We start from the raw sequence: 24,768 nt of genomic DNA on the forward strand, positions 1-24,768 counted from the left end.
GTAACACAGCGGTAATCCCAGTAGGATATTACAGACTTAAAACATCAAAAACATCTGCAGGTTTCCTAGTAGGCATATTTGCGTATAGGTGATTGGCCTTGCTATCGAATATCTTGAGAAACTAACGAAAAAAGAAACAATATATTCAAAAGTTATTTTAATGACAATTTTTATTTATTCAATCTACACATCTACAATCTGCAATTCATTACATGAATAAAACAAGGAATAAATGACAAACTCCACAACCTAACAATGTAATGTCAATAATACAAACGCCAGAAGCTAGCAGCCTCATCACCATGACGCTCATCCATGCCTAGAGAATGTTCATCTAAAGCATGTCAGATTTAGCATTTTATTTGAACAGTTTACCGTCTCAAACCATGCATCTATTTGGTTTATTCATGATGCCGTGTCTTCATTTCCTCAGGAGCACTACGACTTTCTTTGGCAAAATCCATTAAATGCCACTACAAGGCGATTTCTTAAAGAGACTTTACAGCTTGATATAGAATGAATAGTTGATAAAGGAGACAAAGCAGATTTCTACTGAATAGCAAAAAAAACCCAAACAAAAACATCTAATTAACACGAAGCAGTTTCAAAAACAGTTTTTGAAATCTACATTTAAGGAAAAAAAAACTCAAGTACCCCGTCATCTCAACATTGCATAAACTTCAGAACACTCAGCAAAAATCGAATGGACTTTGGCATGTTTGGTGTGGGACAAAACAGTGGCCAAGTTAGATATCTATTTGAATTCTATCATCTTGATCCTCTTCCTAATGAAAAAAGAAAAACGGTTTGGAAGTGTTTTTTTACTCTAGATCCAACCGCTTTTCAAGCCCAAGAGCAAAGAAAACAAACTGATATTCACTCCATCATGTCTTGCTCTGCCACTTTTTACCAGCAATACATTGTGTCAATTTACCTTTCTTCACTCATGGTCAACAAAATAATGATAACGATAGCAGAATGTGTCATGCAATGAACCTAGCACATCACTATAAACAACAGAGATACCCAGCAAACACAATAATGGGTGGTATGCATAAAAACGAAGTAAATACTTCGAGTAGAAGCAAAAAGTAAAAGCAATTACTAGAAGTAACTAGTAAATGTAAAAGTAAAAGGTCAGTTTCATATTCATAATCTTTACCTTTTACTGCAAAGCATATGCTTCAACTAGACTAGTAATTACTTGTTTACAACCATGATGTCAGCCTATTCAGAGGCATGGACAGTGGTTATGTAAGCTTACTTATGACATTCTTAACTATTGTATGGCAACTTGACCCTTTTGTCATTACATTCGAAGTAAGAAAGTCTCTTAAAAGATATGCATAAAACTGGTGGATACCTTTTACTTGAAATCGGTAGCCTCTTTGCATTGCCCAAAAAAACAATTCCCTCCAAATGAAGTTTTCTTTATGATATCTTCAAAATAATTGATTGCGTTGATGGGGTGTTAGTATATGAACATGATACATCTTCCTATCTATAGAAACTAAATAAAAGCTGCCATTTAATAGAAATAATTTTGATGTACTTGACTTCCAAGGTTGGTCTGGAGCTACCTTGGGATTTTGAAGTATTTACTACAAAATGTGTAGTATTTACTTCACTTTATGCATACCGAATGAAGTATTTACTACTTTTTAAGTAAACACTAGACAAGTAAATACTTGATACTTCTAGTAGTAAATACTTTTAAGTAAAAGGTTTTACTGTAACTTTATGCATACAGATGGCAGTAAATACTACAAATTTCAAGCAAGTATTTACTAGTTTTTATGCATACCACCCATTAACACAAACCAAATTTAGTCATCATTTCAAGTAGCCAATAAAGCTCATGTTGGACGGTTTACCGTCACAAATCATGCATACATGTATCTGGTCCAAAACAAGTAGTCAATAAAGCTTATGTTGGACGGTTTACCATCACAAATCATGCATACATGTATCTGGTCCAAAACAAGTAGCCAATAAAGCTTATGTTGGATGGTTTACCATCACAAATCATGCATACATGTACCATCACAAATCATGCATACATGTATCTGGTCCAAAACAAAACCACTCTTTACTGTGAACAGTGGTAACACTCGTTCAATGAATATAATACATGTATATATATTGAATAAAACGTTCAGTCGGCAGTCTGCATGAAATAAATATGCTTTTTACCACATCCGGCTAATGTCCCCACAGGTACTGCCTTATTCATCAACACAAACCTGTTTGGTAGTTTGCTCAGATTTCCTGCCTGTCCGTTTTCAATAGCGATGAGCACTTCGGAAACCTTGGCCATCTCTATTGTCGAATGGTGCAGATGATACCAGTCTTTATGGACATTAACGGTATGTCCCAGGTGATAGCTAAGCCACTCAAAGTGACCTCTGATGATTCAAATAACCTTGGGTTAGTGTCATTTGTCATACCGACCAACAAATGTTTTCCGTTGTACTGACTATAAGTTAATCAGTATTACATTTAAATACCTCACTTCATCCATTAATCATGGAATCTATAATGCATTTCAAAACGGTAGTGCTACTCATGCTTGCTCCATCTGGACCCACACTCTTCCCCACAACCATGACAGATGCTGTCCACATATTACATGTACATGTAGTGAGGAAAATAAAAAAATTACCCCCAATTAAAACCAAGATTTACATCTATCATAACTTTAGATGTGAATTTAATTCAGTGGATTTTTGAGGCACAAAATCGCTTTTGTGGACCCTGAATTTGAAAATGTCCGTTAAAACCCTAAAGGAGGCTACAGAAGGTGATTTTGGAATGGTGCTGGTACAAGAAAAATACTGTTTCAACAAAAGACATAGAGGTTGAATTTATGTTGACATACACTGACAGAAATGAAAGGTAGTAATATTGTCCTTATATAAAGCTATGTGATTAGTTGCGTTTATGTGGGCATACCCAGGTCGAAAAATCCCGATAAGATTATTAGTTAAAGCCTGAACATATGTAATTTCAGCGCTGGGTCGAGTTTGAAGACATGGGAAGTCAACCCAGCGCTGCAGCATATGCATGTATATAACAGGTACACAATGGGGACATCTAGCGGTGGTAAAAGTCATCAACTTCTATCTGGGTACGTAAATAGCCATGTGGCTCTTTACACTCCCTTGACTGCCTGTAATCTCCCTTTAAGATCATAAGTTTGTACAGATAATGTACATTATTCATAGGATTCTTGTAATATTCTTAGTTAAGATCTTCTTACAAGTATCTTCTAACTAACGTACACATTTATGTATAAAAAATTAATAAGATCTTAACTAAGAATCAAATCTTATAGGGATTTTCGACCAGGGTACTGTGAACATCATGGTATTCAGAAAAAAAATGACCGAATGAAATATGAACTCTGTGCACTTTTAGCCAAGATAGTGCTGTCATGCATTGAATATAAGAGTGCATTGAAAGACATCATACAGATAATAGAATATGCTATTTTTACACATCTTAACTAATTGTTTTTGTTCTATGCTATATGTAGATATGCAAGACATACTAATAATATGTAAAGGTATATAACTGACTATATGAGGCATATATTTACATATTTTTTGGTATAATCCCTGCGACAGAAAACACACAAGGAATATTCAATACTTATTTTGCACCTTAACAGATGATCCGTTTTGACTGGCACCAGTCCACACATCCACTCTAAATTGCTGCAGACTCCATGACAACATTCCATCAGTCTGCAGTAGGAAACTGTCTTGGCTATCCAAAAAAATGCATTTCATGTAATGTCGAGACATACTACACATGGCATACATGAGAAAATTGAAACTAATATCGCTCTTGTGGTCGATAATAATGCTACACACATTTATAATGAAATATGCAACACACTATACTAATAATAATAGCCCTAAGTTGCTGTGTTACTTATAATAATAGCCAAATTAAGTCCCCATGTTACTTTAGTATTATCGGAATTGGCCCTTTTCGCTTGACATTTTCATCAATTTCTGGCCCATGGTGACTCTTTGTCTTATTATATAGTGCACTTTACTTTTAATCTGTAGATAGGGACGCCTATTCAGCACTGGGTATTTAGCCATCACTATTTCTACTTCATGCTTTCTGGGTACTTTCTTATTGAGAATATTTTCCTTGAAGCCCTTCTCAACAGCAGCTAGTTCATCTCCTGTCCACCTTACAACAGGGGCTTTAGTTGATGTTCTTTGCTTACTGGTGATACATCTTTTCTTAGATGGTTTATCAATCGGCATTGTTTCATTACCAGAGTCAGAGAGAGATGAGCTGTACGCACTGGCACTGTAGTTCTCGTCTAGATCAGAGTCGTCCAACTCACTGTCACTGCCATAATTGTGATTAACATCCTTTACTTTCTGCTTCGGCCGAGCGTTCGCACCTGACGTTCTGCTTTTCTTATCCTCTACGTCTAGGTCACTTACTGTAATGTGATTATAAACATATGAATACGCTGTCTTGTCTGAAATGATCATATCTGCCTAAACTGAAGTAGTGAAACCAAACGGAAAACAACTGATACTGTGTCACATTTAGTGGAGGCAATGGAGTCGTTCAAATATCTTTACATTTTACCTATTGATCTTTCCTATTCTTATTTCCACCTTGCCAATTAATGCAAATCCTTTATGGCATATTCCTAATTTGATGATATTCGAAAATTATCCATTAGCAAGCAACCTTGCCTACTCTCATTCCATCCACTTCCCATTTTACTAACAGTGGGTTCGTTTTATTCAGGAACCACAGTAAGCAGAAATGTTCGCACAACATGTGCCTGCATGTAGGATACCCTCTGTTTCACGTCATATTTTTCATTCTTACCTTTTGACTTGTTCTTTGATTGGGCCTCCATCTCACTGTTGACGTTATCTATTCCTGAAAGATCAACCGCCCTAATTATTTCACACCAATGTAAGACTCCATCATGTTGTCAATCTCACAGCACTTACGCAATTCGACCTTTGTGACCTTGAAAAGTAGGTCATAATCAAAACCTGTATGATATGACTGCGGTGTATCCTTGCTAGGAGTATCTACAATTAGATCTTTATTGAAAACGGATCAATTTCCCCAGAATAATTGCTTAGAAGCTGTAGATAGGCGATATCATTAACTTCAGTGGTCTGCCCAGAAACAGGTTTACCCAACAAAACAACAAAACCATTATGACCAAAAGTGTTGTTATTGGCACTCTGGAAACACCTCGAATCCATCAAATAAACTTTGTCAAAACATTCTCTATACCACCCTGATTAAAAAGTGTTACTTTTAGGGATTAACCCATTTCTGGGTGGGTCAAATGTCAGTGTGGTAGGGCTACACCCATTTTTACCTTTTAACACATTCTTTTTCCTTTTCTTCCTGGACTGTGGTTCAGTACCAGCATTTGGAAGGCAAGCCTCAGTCTCAACGTTGATGTTTTCATCTCCTGGAAGATCAAATTAAAATAAAGCAATATTTTAACTCTATAATTACCAGTATTTTGTACCAATGGAACATGTGTAGATGTTTTCCAATGCGGTCATTATACTAAGTCTCTGTGGGTTTTTTTCAATGTGGCCAGTTTATCAGTGAGTCTCCTATTGTCACACAACACTGAATAAAGTTTTGCCGGTTTGATGGAGGGCCTAAAAATAGAGAACCCATTTGAATTAACTGGTTGTGTACCCTCTCAGAAATGACAAATTGCCATTACTCTCAATAACATTTGTATCTACCAACTTTCTTTTATTTTTGCTCCCATGCTGTTTTTAAACGACATGGTCTGTATGCAGTATAGTGGGAATGGTTTTACAGCACAAAAAGTGACTGTGACATTTAGTTCCCTCCTTCCTAGTCTACTTATACAGTTATTTCTTACCTTGGTAGTCTTCCACTTCCTTTCTCTTCACATTGGATCCGGCATCTGCCTTTTTTTCACTTTTTGCACTAGTGTCAACATCTTCCTCATCATCTGTAACATTCACCTCGTCCACTGGAAGGTCAATTTCTGTAAATAAAGGGATTTGTCTTTTATCATTTATGCATTTACTAATTTTGTGGGATGCGGAGGGTTTTATCATCAATATTCAAAGAACATATCTGCAATAATAATCCTATATCATTGTCTACGGACTATTGAATGTTTTACAGTTAGAATTTGACAATTTTTATTTATATCCATGTTGCAAACACCTCTCCTTGAAAACCATGTTTGGTTGTTTTGGGCTATTTTCTCAAAAGCATATACATGCAGAGCTTAGTAAATAATTGCAATTACAGCTCCTCAATCAATGGAGGCACACGATATAATTTGACCAATTTTCGTTGTATTGCATTGCATTATAGTCACCAAAAAATACGGTTAAAATTCACTGAAGAAGTTGAATTTTACCATCGAATTGTATTTCGTCAATTGATTTCCCCTTGAACTTTCCTGCCTGTCCGTTTTCAATAGCGATGAGCACTTTGGAAACCTTGGCCATCTCTATTGTCGACTCGTGCAGACGATACCAGTCTTTATGGACATTAACGGTATGTCCCAGGTGATTGCTAAGCCACTCAATTTCTCCAGGTTTTAATCCCATTATCTGAAAAGTAATTATATGGATTTCTTTATTTCCGACAACTTTAAGAATACTAAATACTATGACTGTAATGAGGAAATAGAACATCTAATCAGATATACAGATATGGTACACAATGTTATTTTCCAAAAATTCTATAAAAAGGCATAAGCTGTTCATTTAAAAGTTCGATATCTGTAAAATTCCAATTGCAGAAATATGTACTGTTTTAAAACTTCAGCATTACCATTGTGTAGACTTATCTGCAAACACCATGTGAATAACAAGTTTCAGCAAATTCGTCCCCATAATAACTGCACTACGGCATTGTGTACAAGTGAATTTACATATAATCGGACCACAATTAAATCAAACGGCCTACCCCTTTAAGTACAATAATGGGGCAGAAAATCACAATTTAGTGGATCAGGCTTCGACCTTGTGGAATGGAATGCAGGCAACAGTAATGTCCAGATCAATGTAGAACAGGTGAAAATCACCATGTTCATTTCTATTTGGTTTGTAGAAACAGAAATGGATGGGTTGTGACAGTCTTCACCGCCAAGACAGAAATTATTATTGTTGTTTTCCTCATTTTATATTTGAGAAAAATCACTTTTCTTCAGATTTATCATCTGCGAAATCATGTATCATTGTCTTGTTGGTGTATTCCACTGCCATCCAGTGAGGACAAAGGACAATCAGTAGATCTCCATATCAAGGTTAAAAAGATTGTCATACCTGTGTGACAGTAGCGGTATATTTGCGCAATCTTGTTGTTGATATTAAATCAGGCCTAGAACAGTCGGCATCCTTCGCTGCTTGATTCATAACCTAAAGTATAAACAGAAAGTACACATAGTATTATCAAAATGGAATCAGCAATTTTAATAAAATATGCTGACTCCACGGAGTCCCAGATCTCCAGCTGCTTCTACACTAAATTGCTTTGTATCTGGACAAGAATGAAGCAACATTACTGGCTGCAACTAACTAAATATTCTTGCATGAATGAATCCATGTTGTCTTTCACAGAAATTGACCTTTCAGGCAATGAGACGAAGGTGACAGATGATTAAAAAGATGATTTAACTTCCAGAAGCTACTACTACTGTATATCTCGATTTATACACACTTGTCGCTATAATAATGAATGAGCTAAACTAAACTACAGGAAATGCACATTTTTGATGGCGGTAAATTGATTGTGTGACCTCTACATTTTACCAGACCCAACTACAAAACAACTAAAGGATATCAATGTTTGGGCAACGCTCAGAAGCGTTATTTTGGTTTTGATATATTTCTAATATGAATTCCCTGCATCAAAAGAAAGTTACCAATTGATGTGTCCATTGTAAACCAGGGCAAAACAAGATAAAGACCAAAATCGAAGTGAAAGCTATCACTAGTAGAAATGGTAGAATTACATGTATATTTAGCACAATTTTTTTCTGCAAGGCCTAAGCTATGTTGATTTTAAAGCTTTTCCATTAGAAAATATCATGACTGATATAAATCCATTCTCATGTTTCTCAATACGACAAAAATGGATATAGCTCTTTTGCATTTTTGAATACTTAAAAGCTATTCACGTCGGCCGGTACTTTCTGGGGAAAACTGGTTGATAATTGAATGATAGGACTTACTTTCCATGGTGCTAGATGAGATGGGCTTCCAGGGACTCCAAAAAAGTATTCGCTATTGACGTTGCATTCTTTCCTCTTCTCGACCAAGACTTGCATGGATGTCACCCACTCCTTCTTTAGAAGTAGTGGCACTCTTCGGTTGCGTTTTCCTGGAAGGTGAACCATGTCAAGGCTGAAAGAAAGGACGGTGATGAATGGGATTAGGCATCAATCATCACAGAAATTGTCTCATCACTGGCTAATCAAAACAAGCTTTAACTTCAAACTGTAATGCATAGTTTATACATGTACCTCATATTGGTAAAGTTTACCAGACTTATTATTGTAGATATTCTCATTCTAGTTCATATCAGTAAAGTTCACCAGACTTACTATCATCTTTCAGTTAAGGATGTGCATATTGTTTACAAGCCAATATCTCACGCATAAAGCATTTTTCTCCGGCAATATAACTAACTGACTTACTTTTTCATCAATCGCTGCTCGAGTGGTGATAATGATGTCAACACATCCTGGTTTCTATGCTCGTTCCATTGCGGTCTCTCCGTGAAACAACATAAGGGCATTCTGGCAACTTCTCCCCCTCTTCTTTTGTTGAACAATGTCACTGTCGCAAATATTATCTCTGACAATCTTCTCCATGATGATTCTGAGGCTGCCTTTGTAAGATGCGTTGTGTGAATGGGCAGAGAAGTATCTAAACACTCCTGTAGTTTCTGAAGGTCATCCGTCATTGGTATGAGGTCAAGGCAGTTGTATTTCTTCTCTTTTAAACTGGCAAGAGCGTTGGACGATATAAGATCTACCCATTCAGAGTTGAAGAGATCAAGGAAGGTCTGGGCATCAGCTAACATTGTATCATCCATTACTCTCAAAGCTTTCCCACGTTTTATCAGGGCACACTTTTTCAACGAATAACCCAAATGAAGGCCTGCTGAGGGATTACTCAACATAACAACACCAGCCATTGTTGTGGTTTCGCCTACGCAGCTGAGTTCCCTCGTTGTTTTGATGACAGCATCAAATCGAGTGCCACAGATTACATCTGTGAGGGAAACGTTCTTTTCTATTTTCTGGAACTCAATCAGAAACCTTCCAAGTCTGCGCATTTTCTCTGCTACATTGTCATGCTTTTTATGACCGACCTTTGCCAGAAGAAGCGATCCAAACTTTAAAATCAGGCTGTCCTTTTCTACAACTGTCTTCACATGATCATGCCGCATTTTGTTTATGACTGTATCAATGAGATCCTCATAATCCTCAGTGAAAGACTTATCGGCATTTGCAGCTCCTTCAAGGAATACCCGACACTGCACCTTAATTGATGGTCCCTTATGATTAGCACCAGAACGAACATCATCACCTTCATCGTCGCTGTTTTCTTCTTCGTCGCCATCTTCCTTCCCTACGCGAGAGTTGAAGGGACATTTGTTTGTGTGCCTCCAGACCTCATCTTCATGAATAAAAACGAGGCAGTGAAGGCAAGGGAGATATTCTTCAGCATATCTTTCAACAGTAGGGCGCCTGGCAACGATTAGTTCCCCTGTCCCTAGCTGGAGAACTTTGATGTTGTGATTAAAATTCCCCATGTGTCAACGTCTTTCAAACTCTCTTAACTTCTCATTCTTATCTTTTATGGATAGTATACGAGCAACCTTCACTTCGTTTGTATGAGCGCTTTCGAGGTGTCGGTTTATTTTGCTGTAATTCTTGCCACAGTAAACGCATATCTGTCGTTTGTCATATGTCCGTGAACCATCCTCTTTGCTTTTGTAGATCGGTACTCTCACTGGTAAAAAGGAAAGAAGAAAAAAATATCAAATGTTTTTTATGACTATTGGTTCGACTGATTATTTGCAATTCATGAGTTTTTTCATGTAGAGGATCCCGCAGTATTCAGACGCTTATCGCTAATAAGGACAGAAAAATTAGATTATCATAAGGCCTATTGTTCAGGGGTAATATTCTAAAAGAAGACTGTGTTATGTTCGAAGAGTTAAAGGTTGACCGGTAAAATAACTGAGGTGGGATATTATTATACAAACCTAACGGATATTTTGAGGGCTTAGAACTCTGGCCCTTCTTTTTATGTTGTCCTTTGTCAGAAGATGTTTTCGAAGGCACTGTATCTCCATCCTGAAATAATTGCACAATAAATGACTTAGAAAAAACACCAAAGTCTGCTGTTTAGTCAGAAAGCTGAAGCCTGTACGCCTGGTAAAGGTGTTGGTAATGCAAAACTACATATACATGTAATACCAATACACTTCTACAAGCCCAAGCTTGCAGGGAAATTCCCTTTAGCTCAGTCGGTAGAGTGCTTGTCGTGTAAACCTTAGGGTTGTAGGTTCGAATCCCGTTCGCTCAGCCGGGAACAGTGCTTTATGGGATAGTTATAGGTGCAGAGTGGGGATCTTTCGTGTGATACTGAACCTGCATCTATATGATACTAAATGGGCATCTTTCGTGTGATGCTAAAGTTGTATCTTCTGAGGCATCCATCCCTTCTGTCTGAACATTGAGTTGTGAGGACACAACTTTCTTGAACAGGGGGAGCATGTAATACCGATGCACTACTACAAGCCCAAGCTTGCAAGAAAATTCCCTTTAGCTCAGTCGGTAGAGTGCTTGTAGTGTCAACCTTAGGGTTGTGGGTTCGAATCCCGTTCAGACCTAGGTGGGGCTCAGCCAGGATCAGTGGCTTAAGGGATAGTTATAGATACTAAGTGGGCATCTTTCATGTGATGCTGAAGTTGTACCTTCTGGGGCATTCATCCCCACTGAACATTGAGTTGTGAGGACACAACTTTCTTGAACAGGGCCAGGGGGAGCATGTAATGCCGACACAATACTACAAGCCCAAGCTTGTAGGAAAATTCCCTTTAGCTCAGTCGGTAGAGTGCTTGTCGTATCAACCTTAGGGTCGTGGGTAGAAGGGCACCACAATAAAGCCAAAATATTAACGCCTGTTATTTTCACATTTCGAATTCTTAAAGGGCGAGTGAAAATAAAGGTCTTGACCGTATACTAACAGACAAAATTACTGTAACCCAGTTTAATTTCGCGGCAGGTTTTTTTTCACGGATTTGCTAATTTTCAGTCTAAAATGTTTATTTTGCACATTTTAATTTTGCGGATTTCTAACCAGGCAAATGCCTCATAATAGGAATAGAATATATTTGGTGCATATTATTTTCGCGGATGGAAGCATACCGCAAAAATAGCAAAATTAAAGTGTCAGCGAAATTTTCCTGGTTTACAGTATAGCTTACCACATTGGTCGACTTCTCAGTATCGTGTTCCATGTTGTTCAGTTCTTCATTGGAGTACAATGCAGTACAACTTTCTTCCTTATGTTGTATGAAGTCACCCAGTTCATAGAACACGGTGTTGCACTTTCCACAACGTAACACATCCTTTTCTTGCATCTCTGAAATTATATTCAAAATGTTGTTACACGAGTATTCATTTCTTTGTTCATAGAGTAAAAAAGTGTCTATCGGCCGCTTCCTACAACAGCGTGTCCCAGAAAGATTGTTCTTGCCTCTCCTTGAAATTTCCCAAGAATACATAGGCCGGCATGCAGCCATGCTTGACAATGTTCAATAACGAAAAATGTTCAATATTTGATATCAATTTTGACGATTTTTCTATTCAAACTGGTTTTCTTTAGTCTCTCATGCACCTTCAGTAATCTGAGTCGTAACTTCTTCATAAAAGCATCTGATATTTTGCTTTGTTAAAAAACGACTCCGATTTCACTTATTTTGAAACAATTTCAGAGAAGAGTTCACTTATAATTTTGAAACAATTTCAGAGAGGTAAAAAGACCGAGAATTTGAAAGTGTGTGCCCTTCCATCATAGAAGATACCAAAAGGAAAAAAAATATGAAAAGTGTAAAAAATCTCAAATAATTATTTTATTTTTTTCCAGAAAAAAGCAGAGATTTTCAAAATAAAAATTCTTAGAATGTCTAAGAATTGACCGCATTAACTCGTGATATTTGACCAAATTATCATATAAGTATCAAAGGTTTTTATTTTTAAAATTTCTGCAATAAAAAAGCCGACTTTAGGCCTTTTTTCAAATTTGCATATTACATAATGACCCGATAGACACAGATAGACCCAAATATATATCAGATATATGCCCAAATAAATATATCATATATTGCAGAAAATCACACAAAATTATCTCGGTTTATTGCCGAGAGCAAGGAGAAACTTTCCAGGTCACCCAGTGTATTGGACATATGCGAAAGGGAAGTGGGGACGTGCAAAAGATGAATGATCCCATTAAAGTTTTGATGTTATTATTCACAATGTGATCTTATTTCTGTTCCTGAAAAGTTGTTTTCAGTGTATTTTCTCCTTGAAATCGATCACTTCAGGTACTATTACTGTGCATACCTAGCTAAATTAGTGTCTAGTTTCGTCTCTGATGACATTTATTTCGTAAAAATCGCTGTTTTTTTCTAAAAAGGTGTTTTTGTGGTCATTTTGGCTGTTTATTTCGAGGGTGCGGTAGGAGGTCATCGTTCACTCGATAACTCTTTTTAAAATGAAATAAAAGCGTTTTAAGATACATGATATGAATTGATATTAATATTCGTTAAGTGGGATTGTCGGTGGACGTTCATTGTTGAACAGTTGTGCTGGAATTACGAAAATATATCGATATCGTTGAGAGTTCATTCATTAGGGGCCTGCTCTCAATTTTCCTTACAACGCCTCTAGCACTGGGCAATTGCCACCATCTTGAAAAGCAGTGCCGCGGATGGCTATCGCATCGCCACTACGCATGAGAACACGATGGCTGCCCTGCGCTGCATTGATAGTTCGTAATAAATTCACATAAAAACACACCAGAAGATCTCCGATTTTATTTACAAAGATCATATTTTGTTATTTATTGATAAAACTAGCCATTTCACCACAGCAGGTTACACATATTAGGCCTGAATAAGACTTTAGAATTTGAAGTGGTGGTGACGATGCCGATATCCAAGATGGCGGAATTATACCAGTGGTCAAATCTCATCTATTTTGGGTAATTGCATCATTATTTCTTTTTGTGATTGGTGATTTGTAAAATTGAGAATGATTGAAAAATCAGTATTTTTTCACCCAAAGGCATGAGGGAACATTTGATAAGTTTATTGTGATTTAATTGGTAATTTGGTCGACATTTTGACAATTATATTTAGCAATATTTCGATAAATGCGGACCTGCTTCTTCCTCTTTTCGTAGTGTTTCGATAACTCAGGTCAGTTTCACGGCAAAAATAAGTGGTAGTTTTGAATTTCGAATGTGCATTTATTGATGTAACGATAAAGTACATTTCGGAGAATAATTAGTGAAAGTTTCAGTAGGTGTCGATTTTTGTAAAGTAGTGTATAGGCGATGGATTGGCTCAGCCATGTGCTCGTCGTGTCAGCGGGGCGCAAGCCGTCATGGGGGATGTACACTACAATGCACGTGATTGATGGTTGAACATTCACTCTCCTCTCGTTGACACTGACAGTGTATTATTGAAATATTTGATTGTGATGATGGTGTATTGTACTAGGCCTTGCATGCTCCCAACGTGTGGCATATTTCTTATTGATACTACCAGTATCAATTACAAAAAAATAGATTGTGAGTAACAATAGGCCTACAATCAATGCTACATGTCATGAGGGTGGGAACGGGGAAGGGGGGGGGTAACTGTCTCGACGTCCCGTTAGGAAAAAAGGCTTATCCCGTTTCCCAATACGCAATTTTAGCCGAATCGTGACGCAAAACACGGCTTGTCTCGAATCCCGCTAAAATAAGGGTGTCTATCCCGAATCCCGACAGTTATTTTCGGCCCATCCCAGTGTCCCGAAAATACCCGTTCTCCCCCTCATACATAGTAGACCATATTGTCACATTGATGTTTTCTTTCATTACAGTTAGACTTCGAGATCTACATTTTCGACAAAGGCCTGGTGTAACATTATTACGTACTTGATGAAGGTAATATTAATTTCTTCAAATTTGAAGCATGACGTTAATGGAGTACCAGCACAACTTCATTGACTGCTACGTGGCGCTGGTGGAAACTAAGGTATTGCATCGCTCATATCACTTGAAAAAAACATTTACCCTAGTTACGACCAAAGCTGCTTAGCAGAGGGCGATACCTCATCAGGAGCGCCACAATCATATCATTGGTGTGAAAGCATTTGTATGAAGTTTTTCAGTTCTCAATGTGTTCGAAACCTTAATTGTGAATTTGTGCACTTCGAATTCAAATTTACGTCACTACGTTAGTTTGACATCCATTGATGTCACGGTAATTTCACTGTTATGCTGTGCTGCTTTCAGGTTTAATGACACGAATGAGTACAAGTACATTACATTTTTCGACGAAGGCCTTCTGTAATTTCATACGCTTCTTACGGTTAGTATTGATTCATAATTTCTAGTAAAAAAGTTAATTTTGAAAGTGAAAAATATGTTACAATACAATAGACCTGCAAATACCATATACGCAAGTTTTGAACAAATATCACACATATTCCCCAGTTGACTTGTGATGATATTGATAATGGTGGTGGTGGTGTTATCATGTACATGGCTTCTAACGTAGTAAGTGTTTTCTTTTCAGCAACATTCAATAGATTTATTTACTGTATTATCATTTCGACCAAGGCGAATTCGACACTTCAATTACACAAGGTTAGTAACTTTTGTTCACAAAATCCAAATGGAGGCAAATACAGAACAATCAAACTTAGTCATTCCAGTCAGTTACTGAAGCACAGTGAAAACTGTCGGGAGCAGTGCAACTGATGGCATGTCAAACTTCCAGTGACTGTCCCTGTCCATATATTTCAAGACAGTACAAATCTTGTAATCATTTTGTTTATGCAATGTACGTTATTATGTATCATTTCAGCACAATCAAACTTAGTCATTCCAGTCAGTTACTGAAGCACAGCGAAAACTGTCTGAATTAGTGCTGCTGATGGCATGTAATTACTCTACTACCACTACCAGTGACAGTCAATGTCCATATATTTTCAAGTGTGCGAAATTAGTACTCGTCTACTTCTTAGTGTTATTTGAATGCAATGTATGTTATAAAAATATTTTTTCAACACTATATCAACATTCTCATTCCTGTCAGTTTCTGAAAATCAGCTAAAGCAATCGCTACCAATGCAGCTGATAACAGCAATTCTTTTTGTTCCCAATGCCCATCCATGACAATATATTTCACGCATGTGACAATCATGGTATCATCCTGTTTTTTGTGTTCTATTCATGCAATAAATAAATTCAGTATTTTCAAATCATTGGTGCTACAAAACTATTCTCATTATAGATTATTCATATTTTATAAAATGCTGTCATGTCAAATTTTGTGTCCTATAAATCATTATGAAGTCGGCATTTTATGCAATGTATGTTATAAAAATATTTTTTCAACACTATATCAACATTCTCATTCCTGTCAGTTTCTGAAAATCAGCTAAAGCAATCGCTACCAATGCAGCTGATAACAGCAATTCTTTTTGTTCCCAATGCCCATCCATGACAATATATTTCACGCATGTGACAATCATGGTATCATCCTGTTTTTTGTGTTCTATTCATGCAATAAATAAATTCAGTATTTTCAAATCATTGGTGCTACAAAACTATTCTCATTATAGATTATTCATATTTTATAAAATGCTGTCATGTCAAATTTTGTGTCCTATAAATCATTATGAAGTCGGCATTTTATATACAACTTTTGTACTCCTAAATAAACATACAAATCTTGTTTTATGTAAACTTTGTACATGTGACCCGTCACAGCAAAACCAGGCGCATGTCGCTCTGAGCTTGGCAGGTTGAGACGGACTGTTTGTTCATTTATCTATTGTCTGCCTTTTGTAAAATATGAGCACATCAATTTCTTCCATTATCTCCTGGTGTCATTTAGGCTCATCTTCTGTGCGACATGTACCTGGTTTTGCTGTGACGGGTCACATATTCTATAGATATACAACACTCTAATGTCACAATGCCTCTCTCACTCGCTTTTATAGAGCAAGATGTATGAATAAACATGACACACCAACTATGTACAAAATTGGTAACAAACTGCACCATTTGTCAGTACACCACATGAAATACAGAGATATGTCTTAATTCTAATCTTTCATTAGCGACACCATTTCTTACCCGAGTGCCTCCTTCATTCATACATCTTGTACTTTAACTCGAGATACCCATCTTTGAATATTTTTAGTATACCAAGTACTACAATGTCAATGTATTAAAGTCATGTTCTTGTAGTGTTATTGGCTTTCTATTATCTTGTCAAAATACCACTTGGTTCTCGCAAAATCTCAATAAAAACAAATGCTATTGCATGTATTGCATATTCTAACAGCTATCCACTGTATCGATTTATCCATCATCTGTACTATTTGTCACAAAAATGTTATATTATGTAAATCATATTTCATTACATAATGCACACTGCCAAGTACTGCTGAACCATTTATATGTCATTTAAATAAATAATTTTCAACTTTTTAAAACCGTCTTATAGTACTGTTCTTGTCACTTAGCTGAACCTATTGCTCTATAGCATGAAATTTCCAGAAATGCCCCAGGGACTGAAAAGTGCTGTTTTAACAGAGAGGTGTCCTAAACTGAGAAGTCGAGTTGAATGGAAACAACCAATTTGGAACCAAAAACTACTGTCCTTATTAAAGAGGTTGTCCTCAATAGGAAGGTGTCCACAAAAAGTAGGTCCACTGTATATGAAAGTACAAACCCTGGTACATGTAGTGACATCATCTACTCCTCGATGTGGACACCTGCAAATGCAGCGACAATGTCACATCAGTTATTTAATTCATCGTCCTTTGTGCAGATGGCACCACCCATCAAGCATGTTGGTGACGAATAGTGTCGCAGCATTTCGTCACCGAGCTTACACGAAAATGCACTGTCATTCATTCAGCCATAAGTGTAAGACTGTAGGGTTGTTTCCAACCAAAACATGTTCGAAATGTGTCAAGCATTCGGAACACCCAAAGACTGATTAGAGAAGTCAAAATTGAATGGAAACAACCAATTTGGGACCAAAACTAGTGTCCTTATTGGAAAGGTTGTCTTTAATAGAGAGGTGTCTACTAACGGAGGTTCCACTGTATATAATGTAGGAACCCTGGTTGTGACATTGTCCACTCCTCCAGCTGCACACCACCAAATCCACAACAATGTCACACCAGTTATTTAGTTCATCATGCTTATGGTCATTGTACTTTCATCTTATGTAAAATGTAACTTTTTACACGGTTTCAATAAACGATTTGTAATTTGTAAATTATAAATTTCACTAATAATTTGACGCCGCCAATTCCACTGGTCTTCGAAATACGTAAGCTACACTGTTGACGACTATGACACTCCTCACAAACCACATTGTGAATCAGACGCCGATAGGCTTGTATTATATTGTGATCGCACTCCGTATTCTCGCTGAAAAGTAAGTTTTTTTAATGAACATAAGTCCTGATAGTGATACTGATTCGACCGTTTGCAAATTCAGCCCATAGTATTTATAGGATGACAAATTTGTATTACCGATGGTCACTTATCAAATGTAATCCGCATGGAAGTAAAATAGTCGTACCTTTCGCGTGAAATTTGGATTCGCCAGTTGCCTTGACAGTTTCATTAGTTACAATAGGGGTATCATTGAAAATGTCATTACTCCAACTATCATCTTCTCCATCGTTCATCTGCTCGGCTTGAAAGTCCAGTACTTGAATAGCATGATTATCCTGAAAGTGAAAGGCAATTTTTAAGATGTCACCCCAGATGCATAGTCAGGCAGTCAGTCAAGTATATCGGCACTCAATACAAACCACATTTTGCATTCAAGTATCTTGAGTGTATATCATCTGAACACAATCACTAAAATGGGGCTGTTGTACAGATCTGAAGGTGACCTGTACATTTTAACCCAACATGGCAGTCAATTCCACAATCTAAAACGCAATTCATGTATCATGGTTATTTGCATACCTCATGGAGCCCCATATCATATAATTTCACGTCGCTGCACTTTGTACAAACTCGTATGCTTCAAATAGGTCAAACCTTTAACGCTGAGGGTCGCCCAAAACGTTATGGCCAACTGACCAGGCAGCAATTGTAGCACATCTCTACATTTTATCTCGATGAGGTAAATAACTCAGTATTTTAACGTTATATAATGTAGTCCTGCTAAAAGCCATGATATGACCAGTCTTGACATAGAAAGGACATTATGTCTCATCTTGGCGTCGCAATGACAACACATGGGAGGGTGACATGATGTTTTTTGTCCCGGCTCGAATTGTGACGTCAGAGGGTGACATGACGAACTAAAGTACTACCGGGTACTTAAGATTTTTTGTGTGAGGGACTATAATTCCTTCTACATCGCCGTGGAATTGTGTTACTGCGCGGTCCGAGGACCAACTGTGTTAAAGTTGAGTATCAATAGGCTCATTGTGCACGTTTTTGTAGGACCAGCCAACAGAGGGTTAAATTGTGCCATATTTCAAGTTGTCCATTTCTTTGTGGGCAAGGGAGTTAAAAATTGAAGGGTTAAAGTGATGTTTTTTTATTTGGCATTTGTCCTCCAATAGACATGTGTTGTGAGAACTATTGATGTGTGATTGTGATTCTTTGCGCATGATTCAAATTCATTGGACGCTGAATGTGACAATCTATTAATTCTCAATTCCGCAAAATTGACTCTGCTAGACGGACACTGGACAAATCTAGGCATTTGTTGCCATGAACTGATAATATGCATGTATACAGAGACTTTAGTGCTTCATTGGATAGAGAGAAGTTAATTTTGTGTTTCGACTATTTTGTAGGACAACAACCTTTGGAAATAGTTTGGTCCTTTTCAAGCGTCTTTTTGGTACAAGCTAAGTTTCTTGGGGGAATTTTAAAGCAAAATTCTGGTTAGTGTGGTTGCTTTAGAATATGAGGCTTGGTTGACTTGTTTGTGACTTCCAAAGGTGTCGTTGTCCTGAAATGGTTGAGACTTGTGTTTTGCTCTAATGGGGACTAACTTTTTGAAGACATACTAGTACTGCGCACTCTCAAAGATAGTGAACTTATTGTTTGATTGGATTAGTTTTTTATAGGGTTTGTTCTTAATGCCTAATGCATGACAGTATTTTGAATACTCAGGTTCTGAGTTTTTGATTCCAGTTTAAATTGTTACAGTGTATGTGAGTATATAAACTTGAGTATTTGTTGGAATTGGTTTTGGAATGGGATAGTAGATTAAAAGGGTTCCGTTAAAATCCTAGGTATTAACGGGGAAGGGAGAATGTTTACGAGGTATAAAAGTGTCTTCGGCAGTGCACGGCCGAGGTGGAATGTGACAAATGTTGGTGGTGTTGGTGGACAAATAAAGACGAAAGAGTTTAGTTTGAATTCGAGTTTTGTTAAGTAAAATCGCCAATAAAACGGTAACAACGAAAGAAGAATGGAAATAAGATCATCCTTCAAAACAGTTGTTTCTATCTAATGCTGATCATGCCACTTATGTATGATGCCCACCATTCATTACATCACAGAACACCTGCGACGTATACTAGTAGTCAGCTAGGCCTACCTTGTATTCAATTTTCCTGTGTGTGTTTCGTATGTTTAGATAGGTTCTTTGAATCCGATAAGTGCTTAGGCTTGTCTCTTCAAATGACTTCAACCATGCCTTTGCTTCCTTTTCTGTTGACATGCTATCACCTTTTAGGTCAGAAATAGCCAAAAAAGTTCGACCACCATGGTGGCTAAATTAGCCTTATGCATACTTGTGTTTCCCCATGCAGTATTACTTAACTTGTATAACCGGCAAGATTACGACGGCATATCGCTTTGGCCATCGCTGGGTTTTCGCCAAGATAACAGCAGTCACTGCACAACTATTTCAATCTTGTTGTTAAGCTTTCGCTGCAATATCACAACGATGTCACACTTCATCGCAAAAAACACGTCAATGCTAGGAAGAAAATACCTCAAGATTCAGCTGATAAACCCCGTTGAATATTGTCTACTCTTGAGAAGGAGGGGGGTGGGGTACACGATATGCATTGATACTTGCATTAGTTCACATGCAAAATGAGACCTGAGAATTTGAAGTGAATTGTTTCTTCAAACCTTCTGATGTTCATGTGTACGTACAGACAGGAGTCAGAACTCAGGATAGTCTGAATTTCCCAAACGTTAATATCTTTTATAAAAGTAAGAAAATGAAACAGCCAGGGGCAATTGTGCTCACCGTAAGTATATTTAGTAGACAATTAATTCATGCTAGTTACAGAAAGTGCTACAGTATGTAACCAAATGGAAGTTTTATGAGGTAAAATCAAAACCATGTGCAACTAATACTGTATGTATGGTGGTTAGCTGCTCCCATGTTCATCAGACTGGTGGCAATTGGGCAAGTAGTTAAAAAGCAAATATCTCAATTTTTAAAGCTTTCAGATTTGGCCCCCAAGCTGGCCAAGTTGAGAATCAGATTGGACTAGAATGTGTTGTCTGAGGTTACTTGAACTATACGGCCATGTACACCCAGTTTCAGGTTCATAGCTACAGTCGTTAAGAAACGAGCCAAAGTAACACTCTAACAGCCAATTTTTGCTGTGTGACCTATGTGACCTTGAGAAGAAGGTCAAATCCAGAAATCATAAGACAAGCAATGCATCCTTGCAAGGGGTCCCTGCCATATAAAAATCTTATCGACAATATGTCACTTAAAAGAGAAACATTGCACTTCCTATTTTTTCAGTTTTGGCCCCCTGGTGGCCAAGTCAATACTTAGATCAAGCCAAAACTCGGTGTCGAAGGTTATCTGATGTAGGGGGTTATACATACCAAGTTTCAAGTTCATAGCTTTGGCGGTTGAGAAACGTGCCATAGACTGGAGTCCTACTTTGAAAGGCGCCTTCTGGACATATGCAACAATCGACTAGACCGTGCCAGTTATTCGCGATTCCTTCCACACACAGCAACAGGGAAGAAGATTGATGAAGATCGCATTGTCCAAACCAGTGAGATGACATTCACTGTCCCAAGTGAGACTGACAGCAATGCAACGTCCAAAAGCAATAGAACATCCGAACACAGTTTGTTCTTGATCCATGTACATTATGTATTTTTGCCGTTTCAGGACGTCCATGCAAGCACCAGTTCCTTGTCGTGAAAAATTATGGTCTCTCCTCCTGGAATTTCATCCCAGTTCATGACTCATCAATGAGAAGATTGATATATCAGGTGGCAACTCGCAGCAGTATACCCCCAACTGAAGAATGGTTTCAATCACTGCGCAGACCATTGGTTGAAGTCCTGCCTCAGGTCAACAACACCATTGAAGAAGCTGTTGAAGTCGACCAGAGTGCTCAAGTGGACATCGTGGAGGAAATGGTTCCAGTCAGACTGGACCATGGTGATGATGCCATGGAATCTGAGGGTCAACCACCTGCAGATATGGAACACAAAGGTTTTGACTCATCCTCAATGGCATCTCTTACTCTGCAGCGTACACTTCAGAACAGGTTTGACATGAGAGGCCTCAATAGACCACATCCGTCTACTACAAACTCGGATCAAGGCCTGCCAGCAGGAAGCACATTGTTGAATGACCTGAAGGGTGTGTTCTCTGACTTTGAAGAACGCTTCAGAGCAAACCCAGAGTACTTTGAAAAACCATTGAGAACCTTTGTAAGACAAGCTGAATCGTTAACCACCAACTCGGCTCTTGTGTCAGCTCTTGTTTGCTTTGGCAAGTATTCAGGTGCTGGCACTGCCATGGGCAAACGTAAGGTGAAGGGCATGGTAAGTTGCAAAACTATTGGTGTCCAACCCACCGCCTTGCGAGAAGGAAAGTTATGGGTGGCACTAAACACCGCCTAGGGAGTGGTAGGCCCTGTAAACTTGATGGTAAAGAAAATGTGAAGCCTAAAAAAAGGAAACAGGTTGTCGCGCCGCTGTCTTCCCAAGTGCTTCCTAGGCGCAAAGCTCCGCATAATTTAGTCAGGTGTGTTCAAAATAATGAAGCACTGGGGAAGACCCATTCAGCTAAGCTGTAATTCTGCTAGTAATTCTGCTACAGGTTTTCTGCGTCTTCATCTGTTAATGGCAGTATGAGTACCTTGTTCACAAATGGGTTTACTTTGTATTTTTGTAACAATTCTGGTTTTATTTTACATGTAACCTATCTCGGGGCTGCTCAGGATAACAGCAAATACAATGGCAGTCTGTTAAGTAATAAAAATTACAATTGATTACCAATTAGTCAGTGTTATGTTTGATTCACACATTTGATTTCAGTGAATGCTTAGTAAAAAGGTCACTGTTGCTCCTCTTATTGTTGAGGTTTCACTTCAAGAGAGTTGCTGATGATTTAGGCAACAACCCACAACAGCTGTGGTCTTGTTAGCAAAGCTTGGTCTTGTTCACGAGGTTGGCCTCAGACTTTGTTTAAGTCACAGTCCATTGAAATCTGCCCATCCCATCCCTTAGTAGAATTGCCCTTAGTCGATCAAAACAAATGCACGTGTCTGAGGCTATTTATGTCACCGCGAAACGCCGAAAACTGCCGAGGGCAATTCCCGAAGAAATGACATCATCGATTCGGTCAGAGGATAAAATTAGAACATAAACAAAGCGCTGATTGGTCGAAGGAAAAAGCACGTGTGGAAAATAGCGTGCAAAAAAAAATTTCGCGTCCGGGCTTGCTAAGTCCAATAAAACATTGGATGTAAGGTTGCCCATTACTGTCCCCATTCTCTCTAAACTCCTTCACGTCACTGGCCTGGTCGTCATGGATCATTTCGACAGGAAATTGGTCAGGGCTATGTTCTCACTTGCGTTTTTCGCCTTTCTAAGGATTGGCGAGATTACCACGCGTTCCGCTAGGTTGACTTCACTTTTAGAACGTTCGAACCTTCAAGTAGATTTGGCTAGTCCATCAGCCGGTATGTCCGTTGTATTTAGAAAATACAAGCACAGCAAAGGCAGCCGGCTGGTTGTCATTCAGATCTCGCCCCAAGACCAAAAGTTGCTCTGCCCAGTGGTCAGCATGTGCAATTATTTGTCTGTACGGCCTGACACATCTGGTTCGCTCTTTATGCGTGCTGATGGCTCATCGGTAACCCGGGCTTACTTCTCACATTACCTGCACAGTTTACTGCGGGCATGTTCCCTTGATCCCACACTTTACCAGGGACACTCTTTTCGTATAGGCGCCGCCTCTTGGGCGGCTCAGTCTGGCTTATCCGATCAACATAGTCGTCACCTGGGTAGATGGAATTATGATGCCTTCCATAAGTATATCCGTAACGTCTCCATTCATGTTTGAATTATACTTATTTTCACTGTTGTTATGTTTAATTGCTTTTCTTTTGGCGGGGGAGATACTTAGTGTTCTTTCATGCGGACGGATCACTCAAACATCCCCCTACATTTCCTCATCTTTTTAGCCCGATCCTTAATTTTGGTCAATATACAGGGGATGGCACGCAGTTTTCCATGCGGGTGAACTGTACGTCATCTCACTGGGTATTATTAACAGGTTTATTCAATCAATATGTTCTTAACACGACACTAAACAATCATTTGGCTTTGGTGGGGGGCAGCCTTCGTTCCGTTGGCTTGTGGCGGTTTTGCCCCACTCCTTTGCCTTTTTAATGGTCCTCATCATGCAGCTTTTCTTGTAAATAACCCAAAATACTTCATGCTGCTCATTATGTAAATATTCAAGTTTTCTTCGGGCCTACAATTATCTTAATTTCAATAAATGTCACTCAGTGTCCTTATCATGTCTATATCATATCAGCTTTCTTGTCAGTTTGTATAGACCGCAACTACAGTTATTCTCTGTTAGGAATGTCACAACCTGGGGACGGTCTGGTCACAATCAGGACTCCAATTACAGTTATTCTCCGTTGGGACTGTCACAACCTTAGGACGGTCTCCGCCGTCTCTCACAACCTCGAGGGGGCACCACAATGCTAATTTTTCAGGCTTTCATTAAATGGGAACACCTCTCATGGTTTTGTTTACATTCTGTGTTTGTAAACATACCAGCTAAAATGCGAGTTTCGCCATGGTAACCAGGTGGCACCACCACCAACAGCTTGATTATTATGGTCTCCACACTCTCAGTGGAGACCATCTTGAGATCACTAGGTAGGTAGGTTCTGTTTCTTGTTATTCTTCCACAAAATGTTTCTTGTTCTTCTTCCACAAAACATTTATGGAGCTTGTCCAGCCAAACTGCTGAATAGATCAAGGATCAATCACTCCAATCCCATTGAAGGATATTCGATGCATGGAATATCACAAAAAGATTTTCAATATTCTCATTATTTCCATGACTTTGAAGCGTTTTTTGGTCAATTTTTGGCCGAGAATATTTTCCGGACTTTGCCGAACCCGCTTCCGGACTTTCCCGAATCAATGCTCGATGACGTCGATTGGC

The 24,768-nt window shown here is 38.3% G+C and overlaps 2 protein-coding genes and 1 long non-coding RNA gene across 6 annotated transcripts in view; 2 read left to right on the plus strand and 1 right to left on the minus strand.

Annotated features, from left to right (window-relative positions):
• LOC135488493 (uncharacterized) overlaps window positions 1–22,609 on the plus strand; it is a 31,487-nt gene extending 8,878 nt beyond the window's left edge. Inside the window, exon 2 of the mRNA XM_064773126.1 lies at window positions 21,457–22,609. Coding sequence (XP_064629196.1) covers window positions 21,457–22,199 — 743 coding nt within the window. The 3' untranslated portion in view covers window positions 22,200–22,609. The remainder of the gene's footprint in view (window positions 1–21,456) is intronic.
• On the minus strand, window positions 189–21,466 carry LOC135488486 (uncharacterized). The gene is made up of 12 exons (XM_064773115.1): window positions 21,162–21,466; window positions 17,911–18,061; window positions 11,515–11,672; window positions 10,288–10,378; window positions 8,708–10,031; window positions 8,243–8,414; window positions 7,335–7,427; window positions 6,422–6,617; window positions 5,909–6,037; window positions 5,381–5,476; window positions 4,870–4,923; window positions 189–4,468 (listed from the first exon to the last, which is right to left on the minus strand). Exons 5-12 carry the CDS (start codon window positions 9,829–9,831, stop codon window positions 3,978–3,980), a joined length of 2,355 nt encoding a protein of 784 aa, XP_064629185.1. The 5' UTR covers window positions 9,832–10,031; window positions 10,288–10,378; window positions 11,515–11,672; window positions 17,911–18,061; window positions 21,162–21,466; the 3' UTR covers window positions 189–3,977.
• On the plus strand, window positions 13,314–16,807 carry LOC135488470 (uncharacterized). 4 transcript variants are annotated; one of them, XR_010446984.1, is made up of 4 exons: window positions 13,314–13,509; window positions 14,180–14,670; window positions 14,878–14,948; window positions 15,169–16,807. It is a non-coding gene; the product is annotated as an uncharacterized LOC135488470 (long non-coding RNA). The 4 variants fall into 4 exon arrangements; XR_010446986.1 differs by lacking the exon at window positions 13,314–13,509 and adding an exon at window positions 13,517–13,611; XR_010446987.1 differs by lacking the exon at window positions 13,314–13,509 and having other exon boundaries at window positions 13,949–14,243; window positions 14,595–14,670.
• Window positions 22,610–24,768: the final 2,159 nt, after the last annotated feature.

Source organism: Lineus longissimus, chromosome 1, assembly GCF_910592395.1.
Source record: "Lineus longissimus chromosome 1, tnLinLong1.2, whole genome shotgun sequence".
Taxonomy (NCBI): domain Eukaryota; kingdom Metazoa; phylum Nemertea; class Pilidiophora; order Heteronemertea; family Lineidae; genus Lineus; species Lineus longissimus.